The 15278-nt window shown below is 36.9% G+C and overlaps 1 protein-coding gene across 1 annotated transcript in view; it reads left to right on the forward strand.

Annotated features, from left to right (window-relative positions):
- Positions 1-15278, forward strand: part of LOC128583862 (sulfotransferase 1C1) — a 34513-nt gene that overhangs the window by 13267 nt on the left and 5968 nt on the right. Inside the window, exon 3 of the mRNA XM_053588500.1 lies at positions 5048-5145. Coding sequence (XP_053444475.1) covers positions 5048-5145 — 98 coding nt within the window. The remainder of the gene's footprint in view (positions 1-5047; positions 5146-15278) is intronic.

Below are 15278 nucleotides of genomic sequence, written 5' to 3' on the forward strand. Positions count from 1 at the left end.
GTTTACACATTATCCTTCTATCCAGGCCTTCACCTTCATTAACTTTTAGTTCTAGTATTATTTAATGTAAAATATTTACCATTAGTCTTTTTGATAAAATTTTTCAATTCATCCCTTGGTTGAACTAAATTTATCCTAGCAGATTGCTCAGGAAAGGCATATGTATACTATATTCTCTGAGTTCTTGCACATTTAAAACTTTTATCTATTATTTTGATACTTGAAGCAGAGCTTGCCTGAGCATAGCTTTCATTCACACATTTTTCCCTTAAGTTTTTTTAAAATGCTACTGCAGTGTTTTCTTGCTTTTTGTGCTGTTTTTTTCAGAAATCTGAAACCAGTTTAACTCCTTTCACTTTATGATTTATTTCATCTTTTACCTGGAGGCCCTAAGAATTATTTTCCTTATCATAAAACATAAAAACATTTTTATGTTTAAGAATTGATCATTAAAAATCAACTTTCCCTGATAACTCCATAACTCCAGAAGTAAATGAAGGGTTTTTTCCTAGAAACCTTCAGATTATAGGTTTAAATACTAGTTCTATTTACTATTTTTATTTACTTTTCAGGGACTGTGATTTATACTAATATTGGACATTCTTTACCTTTCTTCTGAACAATTTTACATCTTTCTTTATCTTATTGTCATTCTCTTGGTTGTTTTCTTGCTTTTATTCAATGAACTTTGTAAATTTATTTTTTAAACTACTTCTGGCATATATGGGTAGAATAAAGGTTTGTGTTTGATTAACTATATTTAATTTCAACTAGCTGCAAGTTTCTTTGTATTTTTTTTTATTCCAAAAAATTTACAGGATACAAGTATTTTTTGTTACATAGATGAATTATATCATGCGGAAGTCAGGACTTTCAATTTACCCATCTCCCCCCATCTTAGTTTTTCAATATACATCATGCCACTTTAGGATCATATATATCCCTCATTTAGCTTCCATTTATATGTAAGTGAGAATATGTGGTATTTTGTTTTCTAACCCTGATAATCTCTCTCCTTCTCTCTCCCTCTCCCTCTCCCTCTCCCTCTCTCTCTCTCTCTCTCTCTATATATATATATATATATATATATCCATTTATATATACACACACAAAAGATATTTTCTTTATCCACTCATCAATTGGTGAGCACTTAGGTTGGCTCCGTATCTTTGCAATTGTGAATTATGCTGTGATAAACATGCAGGTGCAGATGTCTTTTTATAGAATGACTTCTTTTCCTTTAGGTAGATACTTAATCATGGGGTTGCTGGATTAAATGATAGGTCTACTTTTAGTTCTTTTAGAAATCGCCATACTGTTTACATAGTAATTTACTAGTTGACATTCCCACTAATAATATAAAAGTATTCCCTTTCATCACATCTGCACCAACATCTATTGTTTTTTATTTATTAATAATGGCCATTCAGAGAGGGGTAAAGTGGTATCTCACTTAGCTTTAACCTTTTGGCTGTAAACAACACCTACAGGCATTCAAACAAGATGTTCAGTGGGTGTGAATGATGTCTGTAGGTGTTGTTCACTTTGCAAACAAAAAGTTGATGACACATGTTACTGTTATGTTACCTGACTTGATTTTGTAAGCATCATGTGTTTCATTCTCGATATTTTTCACAGTTCTACCTGATATAATTTGTACAAAAAGCAGAAACTAAAACCAACTTTGGTGAATTATTTTGATTGGTAAAAAACCAAAGAACAACCAGTGGCACTCATATATTCCCACCACTGGTTGTTGTGATCACTGCATGCCTCAATTGGCATATCTCATTTCTAAGTACTGCACAGTCCCTGGGTTAATTTGCATTTCCCTGATAATTAAAGATGTTGACAATTTTTTCTTTTTCTTTTTTTTTTTTTTTTGACACTTGTCCATCTTCATTGGAGAAAAATCTGTTCCTATCTTTTCCCAAATTTTGATGGGGTTATTTGTTTATTGATTACTTGTTTGTTTGAGTTCTTTGTAAATTATGATAATAAGCCCTTTGTCAGATGTAGACTTTGTGAATATTTTCTCCCAGTCTGTAGGTTTTCTACTTACTCTGTTGATTATTGTTTTTGCTATGGAGAAACCTTTTAGTTTAGTTAAGCCCTATTTATTTATTTTTGTTGTTCCTGCACTTTCTTCTGGAGTCTTGTTCATAAATTTTCTGCCTAGCCCCAATGGCTAGAAGAGTTTTTCCTACATTTTTTTCTAGAATTTTTATGGTTTCACTTCTAACATTTAAGTCTTGAGTTAATTTTTATATATGGTTAGAGATAGGAATCCAATGTTATTCTTCTGCATGTTTCTATTCAGTTTTCCCAGAATCATTTACCAAGTAAGTGGTCCTATACCAAGTGCATGTTTTTGTCTACATTGTCAAAAGTCAGCTGGTTGTAGCTAAATCGTTTTGTATCTGAGTTCACTATTTAGTTCCATGGGTCTATGTGTCTACCTTTATCCCAGTACGTTTCTTTTTGGTTACTACAGCTTTGTAGTATAATTTGAAATCAGGTAATGTGATACCTCAGGATTTCTTCTTTTTGCTTAGGATTTCTTTGGATATTTGGGCTCTTTTTTAGTTCCATGTGAACTTATTTTTCTAGATCTATGAAAAATAATGTTGACATTTTGATGGAAACTTCAGTGAATCTGTAAATCACTTTGGGAAGTACAGATATATATTTTTTTAATGTTGATTCTTCCAATCCAGGAACATGGTACATTTTTCCATTTGCTTGTGTCATCTATGATCTCTTATTCAGTGTTTTGTACTTCCCCTTGTAGAGATCTTTCACTTCTATGATTAAGTATATTCCTCAGTATTTTATTTTCTTTACAGTTATTATAAATGGTATTATGTTCTTGATTTGACTCTCAGCTTGATTGTTGTTAGTATATAGAAATGTTATTGAATTGTATATATTGATTTTGTAACCTAAGACATTACTAAATTTATTTATCAATTCTAAGAGTCTTTTGGTTGAGTCTTCAAGGTTTTCTACATAGAAACAAAAAGGCATAATTTGACCACTTCTTTCATTATTTGATGTTCTTTTTATTTTGTCTTGCCTGATTGCTCTGGCTAGACTTTCCAGTACTGTGTTGAAGAAGAGTGATGACAGTGTCTTGTTCCAGTTTGTGGGGGAATGTGTTCAGCTTTTCCACATTCAACATGATACTGGCTGTGGGTTTGTCACATTTGGCTTTTTTATTTTGAGGTATTTTCCTTCTATGCCTTCTATCATCACAAACGAGTGCTGGATTTTATTGAATGCTTTTTGTGTACTTATTGAGATGATTATATGGTCTTTGTTTTTACTTCTGTTTATATGGTGAATCACATTTATAGATTTGCATGTATTGCATCATAGTTTCATCCCTGGAATGATATCCACTTGATCATGATGAGTTATCTTTGTGATGTACTTTTGAATTTGTTTTGCTAGTGTTGATGTTGATATTAATCTGCAATTTTATGTTTTCATTACATTTTTTCCTGGCTTTTGGTATCAAGGTGATACTGACCTTGTAGAATGAGTTAGGGAGGATTCCATCCTCAATGTTATGGAACATGTCATGTTAAGTAGAATAGGAGCTGGTTCTTATTTGTAGGTGTGGTAGAATTTGCCTGAAATAAGAATGGAAAAATTATCTAAAGAGATAGATAACGTAAGAAAAGCTATAACGGAACTTAAATGAAAAAGTCATTTTAGGAATTTTAAAATTTTAACAACTTTCTAGGCTAAGCAATTAAAATAATTTCAGTGTTTGAAAACAGGCTTCCAAATTACCCCCAGTCAGTTAAAAAATGTAGTGAAAGATTAAAGAAGAATAAACAATCACTATGAGAAATATGGAAGTAAGCAAAATGAGCTAGTATAAGAATCAGTATCCCAGAGGGAGAAGAAGAAAAAGCAAAAAGCATGGAAAACCAATTTGATAGAATAATTGATGAGAACTTCCCTGGTATCACTAGAGATTCAGATATCCAAATTTGAGATGGTCATTGAACACACCTGGAAGACTTGTAGCAAATAGAACATCACCGAGGCAGACAGTCAACAGGCTGGCCAAAATCAAAGTGAATAAAGAAATCCTAAAAGCTTCAATACAAAGCAGGAAGTTACTTAGAAAGGAAACCCCATCATTCAAACTGCAGAGTTCTCCACAGAGACCTTATAAGCCAGAAGGGATTGAATTTCCCTATTTAGTCTTCTTATACAGGATAACTGCATAGAAGTCTTTATAGTAGTCAAAGATGATATTTTGTGTTTCTGTGGTATCAGTTGTAATGTCTTCTTTTTCACTTCTGATTGAGCTTATTTGAATCTTGTCTCTTTCATTTCTCATTAATCCAGCTAGAGGTCTACTGATTTTGTTTATCTTTTCAAAGAACTAACTTTTTGTTTCATTGATCTTGTGTACTTTTTTAATTTTTAGTTTTTTGTTTCAATTTCATTTAATTCAGCTATGAGCTTTGCTATTTCTTTTCTTCTGGCAGCTTTGGGTTTTGTTTGCTTTTCTTTTTCTAATTCCTTGAGGTGCAACACTAGGTTTTTTATTTGTGATCTTTCTCACTTCTTGATGTACAGATTTAAGGCTGGGAATGTCTCTCTTAGCACTGCTTCTGTGTGCAAAATCCCAAAGATTTTTGAAGCTGGTGTCATCACTGTTGTACAATTTGAAAAATCTTTTGATTTCTATCTAAATTTCATCATTGACCCATGTATTGTTCAGCAGCAATTTGTTTAATTTCCATTACTTTATGTGGATTTGAGAGTTCTTGTAACTAACTTCTACTGTTGTCTGAGAAGATACATCAAATAATTATGATTTTTCTGCTTTGTTTGAAACTTGTTTTATGATCTAATATAACCGATCTTGGGGGAAAAAAGAGGTAAACAGACATGTAGGCCATTATTTTAGGCAAAGGTCCAATCATTTGGCCAAATTGTTTCCAGATGATTGACAACAGCAATAATACTGAGTTCATGCAGATGATGAGAAATGTGTGGCTGAATGTGTGGCCTTATTTCCCAGGTCTGGATCTGGCTAACAAAATGCCTTCTCCTAGAACTTTGAAGACTCATCTGCCTGTTCAGATGCTACCACCTTCCTTCTGGAAAGAAAATTCAAAGGTAAGAAAAGTCAACTCTTCAAACAAAGTTTTGATCAGTATGGCCAAATGATGTCTTTATCTAAGTAGAAACAATCAAAGGAATTAGAAGAGAAATGAGCAGTGGAGCTATAGGGCAGATAGTGACACAGCTCCACATTCCCACATACTCCATTCTGGATCCACCTTTCCTTCAAAATATAATTTCTAGGTACAAACTGGGAAGTTTTCAGACAAAACCATTCGGATTTTCTACCAATAAAGCCACTTTCAAAATGGATGATTAATGAAACAAAGCACGTGTCTCCTAAGGAAGGCTATTATCTTAGTTTGAGTCTTCTAAGAAGCACCCACCAAAGCATGGTGAGATATGAAAGAGAACTATTTGGGGGGAAACCTGGGAAATATAATTTTACATATTTCCAAAATATGATCCTCTTCCTTTCCAGAATATAAATCTGATTTTTTCAGTGTATAGGAACTTGGTCTGACCTTACATGAGTATAGAAAACATATCTCATGAATTAAGCCCTCAAGTAGTATTCTACACCTATTTCCTCCATTTTCAAAAAACTTTTTTTGATACTTCCAAATTCAGACCCTAAATGTAATATACATTGAATATACTAGTGTTTTCTTTTAATATCTGCTTCACAGTCTTGAAATTAATGAAATATGGACTATAAAGGAAATATCAATTTATGATTTTCAATTAAATGTATCAAATTAAACACTTATATCAGCTGGACCAGCACATCTTCTTTGGTGGACAAGCTATTTTGGAAATATGATTGGTGCTGAGACAGCGAGTTAATTTTTAAAAGTATCTCTCAGTTAAGACAACTGCAGAGTCTTTTACTTTCTGGACTAAACAAGAAAATCATAAAAGTCAAGTCTAGCCAAGATTTTCTCCTCAGTGTGGGGCTCAGACACACAATGCAAATGATTGCTTTTGACTCTCTTTTTTCCAGGTTTCCACGACTCACCAGCTCTTTATTTTGCCAATTTCCTATCTCCAAATAAAGTACAATACCACTGAATAGTTTTCTGTGTATCAAAATGGATAACTATTTCTGATTTGCTTCTCTGAGATTAAACCTAGATTGTTTCGACTTGTGAGAACATCCTGGTTTATTCCCACCAATAGATACCTTCACTCATTTCTTTTGCTGCTCCAGAGCCAATATTATTTACAAACCCTATAGATGCAATGTCAAAAGACAACCTAAGACCTGGTTAGTCGTTATACTCACACTTTCTTTTTGTAAAATCAAGACTTCTAACCAACACAAAAATCTCAATTGCAGCACTTCTCCTTATACTTTTAGACTTGTGGATTATTTGATTAGGAGATGACTTCAGAGAGATTAGGCTAAGCTTTTCATGTTATGAAGGCTTAGTAATTGTCACAGAACAATAATCTACATCCTAATCACCAAAATCTGGGAATATTGCAAACTAGACTCTGCAGATGAGACTAAGTCAAGGATTGTGAGATGAGAAGATTATCATGGATTATTTGGGTCCTAAATATCATCACAAGAGTCTTTACAAAAGAGATACAAGGATGATGGCAGACAGGACGGGCATGTAGCCCACCTCTCCCAAGTCATCAGGTGAGAGGAAGGGGAGTCTGGATCTTTTCCCCGCGTGGATTATTGGTGTGGACAGACAGCTGGAGATGCGCAGCAAATTGGCGGATTGCTGTATATGAGGTATAATTTAAAACCACGGACTCTGTTGTAGAGATTTTCCCTGCTTGGCCATGCTGGCCAGCAGGACCCTCCCTCACAGAGGACAGTAGTTTGCAATTCCTGGCAAAACCCAACTGACGAAAATTTATTCCTGAGCAGAGTTTGGTACCCAAAAGGGGAGCCACTCAGAATCACAAGGAACTTAGCAACTCAATGGAAAATTGAAAGAGAGAGATCCCACCCAGGAAACAGACATTTTGAATTGTCCGAAATGGTGGACACCTTCCCCCAGAACAACAGGAGTGATTAAACAGACTGGACCATTCCTGGTGGGGAATATTTGTGCGGGCTGGTAGTTGAGGCAGCGCAGCGAACTGGTGGGTGGCTGAACTCAAAATTCCAGACTCAAAAGTGACACTCTGAGCCACAAAACTGAGTATAAGGTTTCTGTGCTGCAGCTGCAATGGCAGCAACCCGGCAGCAGCCAGCACCCTCCCCCACAGCCGATTGCAGTTGCCAGTTTGCAGGAGAATATGGGAGCAGAGTGGAAAGATTTGTGAAACATGGACTCCTGCACTGAGTTGGGAGGTCAGATAAGAGGGCTGGCTGGAACAGAGCAGCTGAGGTTGCACAAAAATTAGGTAAAAAAACTTTTACAGAAACTCCAAAATGGTGATCAGGCCAGGTAGGGTGGTTACCGTGGTAACAGTATAAACTGTGAATCAGGTATAAGCCTGGGAACCTCTCACAGCACCACCTAGTGTCCAGAAAGTATATTGCATTATAAATATATTCCTACAAAAGGCGATCCCTACGTCATATATATAGATGTATATTTCTACATATATACAAGAATAATATTTTTGTGGTTGGTGCCTTTTTTTTTCTTTTCTTATCATTTTCTTGGAGGAATTATCTTTATTTTTATTTTTTTTACATTTTTTTATTTTTATTTTTTCTATTTTTAATTATTTCTTCTTTTTTAACATTTTTATGAACACCACCTTTTTTTTCTCACTTCGCTCTTCCTCTTCTTCCATTCCTATGGTATCTGAGAATGCTAACATCAGATTTCTAGAGGGTTTTTTGTTTGTTCATTTTGTTTGTATGTTTTTTACCCTTTTTTCCCTCAATTATTATATGATTATCATTATTTTTATTGTAGTTATTTTTGTTGTTATCCGTATGTCTATGTGTTTCTGATTGTTTGTGCATCTGTGGGCTTGTGTCTCTGGTAGCCTTTTTGTCTGTTTATTTGCTCATTTGGTATCAATGAGTGGTGATTCGACCTGCAATTCTGAGCTCCCAGCACTCTCCTCCACTCTCACTCTGAGGTCTGGAGGCCTGTCCCCCAGGAGTCCAGATTCTTGGGTGATTTCTCAAGGAGTGTGGACAGGGCCTAAACTGCAGCTGGTCAGTGCTGATTCTGTGGCACAGGAGTGAGGAGATGACAGTCGGCTGAGTTGGAACCACACCAGAGCGGCAGTGCGCTGAGGTACAGAGCAGCAGCCATTTTTGGCAACAATACAGCCCACCCCCGGATATTCCAAAGCCACAACCCCTATCTCCCTGGGCAACCAGAGGAGGCCAGGCATCTTCTCAGATGGCAACCACCGCGGAACACATGTGGGACTGAAACACAGGCCTCGTGAGTAAAGGGTTTGCCTGTAGTGGTACCAGCCTGGGTGGAGCATGGGGACTAGAAAACGCATGCTCAGAGCCGGGAAATTCCCAGGAAAGGACTGACCCAGAGGACCACTTTACTGAGCCTAAGACGCACCTGGCCCTCAGGGGATCATCAGCCTATAGACAAAGGAAGGCAGGAGGCTAGAGCTGACCCTGCTACCAATACAAACCTGCAGGAGTAAAGACAGGGCCTGAGGCACAAGTTCTGGGAACTCAAAACAGCTTCTCTTCTGCAGAGGAATTTAGCAGGGACAGAAACAAATTCCCACAAAGTTGTTCTGTTCTGTCAGTAACATCAATCAGGGGCGGGGCTGGAATTGAGTGAACACCCCCCAGCCTCCATCAAGCACCCAAGGTTGTCAGGCCTCACCACTCCCTGCTGGATAGAGGCAGAGACAGTGGTCTGGCTGAGGAGATACAGATTTCCTTGTGATTCAGGCAGGTGCAAACCCCTGGAGTATCTGCTCACAGGAGGCAACTGAGTCACAGCCCTGCGGGGCTATCAGTGACTGGGTGTGACAGAGGTGCAAGGTGGGGAAGGAGGCATCAACCTTCCCAGACTACTCTATTTGCTGGGTGGGTCCTCCTGACTTCACGGAGCACCGGAGCAAGTCATATTTGAGTTGTCACCAGAACCCTGCGATCCAGATCCCAGAGACTTTTGAAACTCTCACACCTGAGACAGGTGCTGACTGAGACAATTGATTTGGACCTTTTGAACTGAGCCAATCGCCTGAGGACTATTCAAGTGGTGCCCTGGGTGTGTAGTTGTAGGAAAGTTTGATTTTCCTTTTCCAATTGTTGCCTATGGAGGTTGACTTAATTGCTGGTATTTCTCCACAGCTGAGACTTCAACCCAGAATAACTGTTTCACTAGGGTCAAACAAAGACCAGCTGAAAACAAGACAGAACCACTTAGCCCCACCACACCAAATAGGTCCCCAGTTTCTCAGGCTGTAGCACTGTACGGGTCCTCAACAAAGCTTCAGGGGAAAGGTCAAATAGTGTAAAATAATCATGGGGTGGAATCAGCGGAAAAACTCTGGTAACATGAATAACCAGAACAGATCAACACCCCCAAGGAAAAATATGGCAGATGTAACTGAAGATCCCATTCATAAACAGCTGGCCAAGATGTCAGAAATCGAATTCAGAATTTGGATTGCAAACAAGATTAATAGAATGGAGGAAAAATTGGAAGTAGAAATTCAGAGAGCAATTCAAAAGTCAGAATTAGAAATACAAGGAGAAATTCAAAAGTTATCTCAAGAATTTAATGAATTTAAAGACAAAACCACCAAAGAGTTTGATGCACTGAAGCAAAAATTTGCAGCCCTCAAAGATCTGAAAAATACAGTAGAATCCCTCAGTAACAGAGTGGAGCAAGCAGAAGAAAGCATTTCTGACATTGAAGACAAAGCTTTTGAATGCTCCCAAACTCTGGAGAGCCAAAACAGATCATTCTCTCAGAGAGCTCTGGGATAATTCAAGGAAGGCTAATATCCAACTCATTGGAATCCCTGAAAGTGATAAAGTGGACTCGCAAGGCACAGAGGCCCTTCTCCATGAAATTATGAAAGAAAACTTTCAGACATGCCAAGAGATTCTGAAATTCAGATAGCAGACGGTTTCAGAACCCCAGCACGACTCAATCCAAATAAGACATTCCCCAAGGCATATCGTAATTAGCTTCACTAGTGTTAAAATGAAAGAGAAAATTCTCAAAGCAGCTAGATGTAAGAAATCTATTACCTACAAAGGGAAGAATATTAGAATGACTGCAGATCTCTATGCTGAAACTTTTCAAGCCAGAAGAGGGTGGTCATCGACTTTTAATCTCCTAAAGCAAAATAACTTTCAACCCCGGATCCTGTATCCAGCTAAACTGAGTTTTATTTATGATGGAGCAATTAAATACTTTAATGACATTCATATGTTGAAGAAATTTGCCATAACCAAACCAGCTCTTCAGGATATTCTCAGACCTATCCTCCATAATGACCAGCCCAATCCTCTACCAGAAAAATAAACTCACTCAGAAACTTTCATCAAACTCCAACATCCACAGTGGCAAAAGGATTAAAAGTGTCCACTGGACTTTCGAAAAACTTGATACCCAAAATTTTACCAGACTTATCAATATTCTCCATTAATGTGAGCGGATTAAACTGTCCTCTAAAGAGGCACAGTTTAGCTGACTGCATACAAAAACTTAGGCCAGATATTTGCTACATACAAGAGTCACATCTTACCTTAAAAGATAAATACAGACTCAGGGTGAAAGGATGGTTGTCCGTATTTCAGGCAAATGGTAGCCATAAAAATGCAGGCATTGCAATTCTATTTGCAGACACAACAGGCTTTAAACCAACAAAAGTACGAAAGAATAAGAATGGTCACTTCATATTTGTTAAGGGTAATACTCAATATGATGAGTTTTCAATTGTGAATATTAATGCATCCAACCAGAATGTGCCTCAATTTATAAGACAAACTCTAACTGACATGAGCAACTTGATTTCCTTCAGCTCCATAATAGTCAGAGATTTCAACACTTCTTTGCCAGTGTTGAATAGATCCTCCAATAAGAAGCTGAGCAAAGAAATTTTAGATTTAAACCTAAATCCAACATTTGGATTTAGCAGACATCTACAGAACATTTCATCCCAACAAAACTGAATACACATACTTGTCATCAGCCCATGAAACATACTCCAAAATCGATCACATCTTAGGTCACAAATCTAACCTCAGTAAATTTAAAGGAATAGAAATTATTCCTTGCATCCTCTCGAACCACCATGGAATAAAAGTTGAACTCAGTAACAACAGGAACCTGTATACTCATACAAAAACATGGAAGTTAAATAACCTTCTGCTGAATGATAGCTGGGTCAGAGATGAGAGCAAGAAGGAAATTGCCAATTTTTGGAACAAAACAACAATGAAGACACAAATTATCAGAACCTCTCAGATCCCGCAAAGGCCGTCCTAAAAGGGAAATTTATAGCACTGCAAGCCTTCCTCAAGAGAACGGAAAGAGAGGAAGTTAACAACTTAACAGGACATCTCAAGCAACTGTAAAAGGAAGAACATTCCAACCCCAAACCCAGTAGAAGAAAAGAAATAACCAAAATTAGAGCAGAATTAAATAAAATTGAAAACAAAAGAATTATACAACAGATCAATAAATCAAAAAGTTGGTTTTTCAAAAAGGTCAATAAAATAGATAAACCCATGGCTAACCTAACCAGGAAAAAAAGAGTAAAATCTCTAATTTCATCAATCAGAAATGACAAAGACAAAATAACAACAGACTCCTCAGAAATTAAAAAAATTCTTAATGAATATTACAAGAAACTTTATTCTCAGAAATATGAAAATCTGAAGGAAATTTACCAATAGTTGGAAGCACGTCACCTTCCAACACTTAGCCAGAATCAAGTGGAAATGTTGAACAGACCAATATCAAGTTCTGAAATAGCATCAACCATACAAAATCTCCCTAAAAGGAAAAGCCCGGGACCAGATGGCTTCACGTCAGAATTCTACCAAACCTTTAAAGAGGAACTAGTACCTATATTACTCAACCTGTTCCAAAATGTAGAAAAAGAAGGAACACTACCCAACACATTCTATGAAACAAACATCACCCTGATCTCCAAACCAGGAAAAGACCCAACAAGAAAAGAAAATTATAGACCAACATCACTAATGAATATAGATGCAAAACTATTCAACAAGATCCTAACAAACAGAATCCAGCAACACATCACACAAATTATACATCATGACAAAGTCAGTTTTATCCCAGGGTCTCAAGGCTGGTTCAATATACGTAAATCTATAAGTATAATTCAGCACATAAACAAATTAAAAAACAAAGACCATATGATTCTCTCAATTGATGCAGAAAAAGCTTTTGATAATATCCAGCATCCCTTCATGATCAGAACACTTAAGAAAATTGGTATAGAAGGGACATTTCTTAAACCGATAGAGGCCATCTACAGCAAACCCACAGCCAATATCATATTGAATGGACTTAAATTGAAATCATTTCCACTCAGATCAGGAACCGGACAAGGCTGCCCATTGTCTCCACTGCTCTTTAACATTGTAATGGAAGTTTTAGCCATCGCAATTAGGGAAGAAAAGGCGATCAAGGGTATTCATATAGAGTCAGAAGAGATCAAATTTTTGCTCTTCACAGATGATATGATTGTATATCTGGAAAACACCAGGGATTCTACTACAAAACTCTTAGAAGTGATCAAGGAATACAGCAGCATCTCAGGTTACAAAATCAACATTCATAAATCGATAGCCTTTATATATACCAACAATAGTCAAGTTGAAAAAACAGCTAAGGACTCTATTCCATTCACAGTAGTGCCAAAGAAGATGAAATATTTGGGAGTTTATCTGACAAACGACATGAAAGATCTCTATAAAGAGAACTATGAAACTCTAAGAAAAGAAATAGCTGAAAATGTTAACAAATGGAAAAACATACCATGTTCATGGCTGGGAAGAATCAACATTGTTAAAATGTCCATACTACCCAAAGCAATATACAATTTTAATGCAATCCCTATTAAAGCTCCACTGTCATACTTTAAAGCTCTTGAAAAAAAAATACTTCATTTTATATGGAATCAGAAAAAACCTCGAATAGCCAAGACATTACTCAGAAATAAAAACAAAGCAGGAGGAATCACGCTACCAGACCTGAGACCAGACTATAAATCGATAGTGATCAAAACAGCATGGTACTGGCACAAAAACAGAGAAGTAGATGTCTGGAACAGAATAGAGAACCAAGAGATGAATCCAGCTAATTACCGTTATTTGATCTTTGACAAGCCAATTAAAAACATCCAGTGGGGAAAAGATTCACTATTTAACAAATGGTGCTGGGTGAACTGTCTGGCAACCTGTAGAAGACTGAAACTGGACCCACACCTCTCACCATTAACTAAGATAGACTCTCACTGGATTAAAGATTTAAACTTAAGACATGAAACTATAAAAATACTAGAAGAGAGTACAGGGAAAACTCTTGAATAAATCGGTCTGGGTGAGTATTTTATAAGGAGGACCCCCCCTGGCAATTGAAGCAGCTTCAAAAATACACTATTGGGACCTGATCAAACTAAAAAGCTTCTGCACAGCCAAGAACACAGTAAATAAAGCAAGCAGACAGCCCCCAGAATGGGAGAAGATATTTGCAGGTTAAGTCTCTGACAAAGGTTTAATAATCCACAGAGAATCCAGAATCCACAGAGAACTCAAATGTATAAGCAAGAATAGAACAAGTGATCCCATCTCAGGCTGGGCAAGGGACTTGAAGAGAAACTTCTCTGAAGAAGACAGGTGCATGGCCTACAGACAGATGAAAAAATGCTCATCATCTTTAATCATCAGAGAAATGCAAATCAAAACTACCTTGACATACCATCTAACTCCAGTAAGATTAGCCCATATCACAAAATCCCAAGACCAGAGATGTTGGCATGGATGTGGAGAAAAGGGAACACTTCTACATTGCTGGTGGGAATGCAAATTAATACATTCCTTTTGGAAAGATGTTTGGAGAACACTTAGAGATCTAAAAATAGATCTGCCATTCAATCCTATAATTCCTCTACTAGGTATATACCTGGAAGACCAAAAAATCACATTATAACAAAGATATTTGCACCAGAATGTTTATTGCAGGCCAATTCACAATTGCTAAGTCATGGAAAAAGCCCAAGTGCTCATCGATCCACGAATGGATTAATAAATTGTGGTATATGCACAGCATGGAATATTATGCAGCCTTAAAGAAAGATGGAGACTTTACCTCTTTCATGTTTACCTGGATGGAGCTGGAACATATTCTTCTTAGTAAAGTATCTCAAGAATGGAAGAAAAAGTATCCAATGTACTCAGCCATACTATGAAACTAATTTATGGCTTTCATATGAAAGCTATAACCCAGTTATAACCTAAGAATATGGGGAAGGGGGAGAGGGAATGGAGGGAGGGGGCAAGGATGGGCAGAGGGAGGGTGATTGGTGGGATTACACCTGCGGTAAATCTTACAAGGGTATATGTGAAACTTAGTAAATGTAGAATATAATTCTCTTAACACAATAACTAAGAAAATGACAGGAAGGCTATGTTAACCAGTGTGATGAAAATGTGTCAAACTGTTTATAAAACCAGTGTATGGTGCCTCATGATCACATTAATGTACACAGCTATGATTTCATATTAATAAAAAATAACAATAAAAAATAAATAAAAGAGATACAAGCAAATTGAAGAAGGGAGTAGTTGTGGCCATTGAAGACAGAGATTGGAGTGATTGGAGGAAAGGGTCATGAGCCCCAGAGGGAAAGGGAAAGTGGCATCCAGATGCTAAAACAACAAGAAAATGAATTCCGTCTGAGAGCCACCAGAAAGAGCCAGCCCTGGTGACAGCCATGAAATCTGGCCTCCACAACTGTGAGAGAATAAACCTGTGTCATTTATATCACTACATTTGTAGTAATTTGTTACAGTGGCAATGGGAAACTAATACAAATAGATCAACAGATTCTCAGTAACCTTTTTTGACATTGGACTCCACATCGAAAGTACATTTGAATATGTTCCCTGTCTGGCCCTGGGCTCACCCTGTTTCCAGATACTCAAGCATTAAGAAACATGAAATATTATACTAAACATATTTACAGAATAAGATTTTCCAGTTATGTAATACTTTTTGGTTTCCTAAATGCTTTCA

This window comes from Nycticebus coucang, chromosome 4, assembly GCF_027406575.1.
Source record: "Nycticebus coucang isolate mNycCou1 chromosome 4, mNycCou1.pri, whole genome shotgun sequence".
Taxonomy (NCBI): domain Eukaryota; kingdom Metazoa; phylum Chordata; class Mammalia; order Primates; family Lorisidae; genus Nycticebus; species Nycticebus coucang.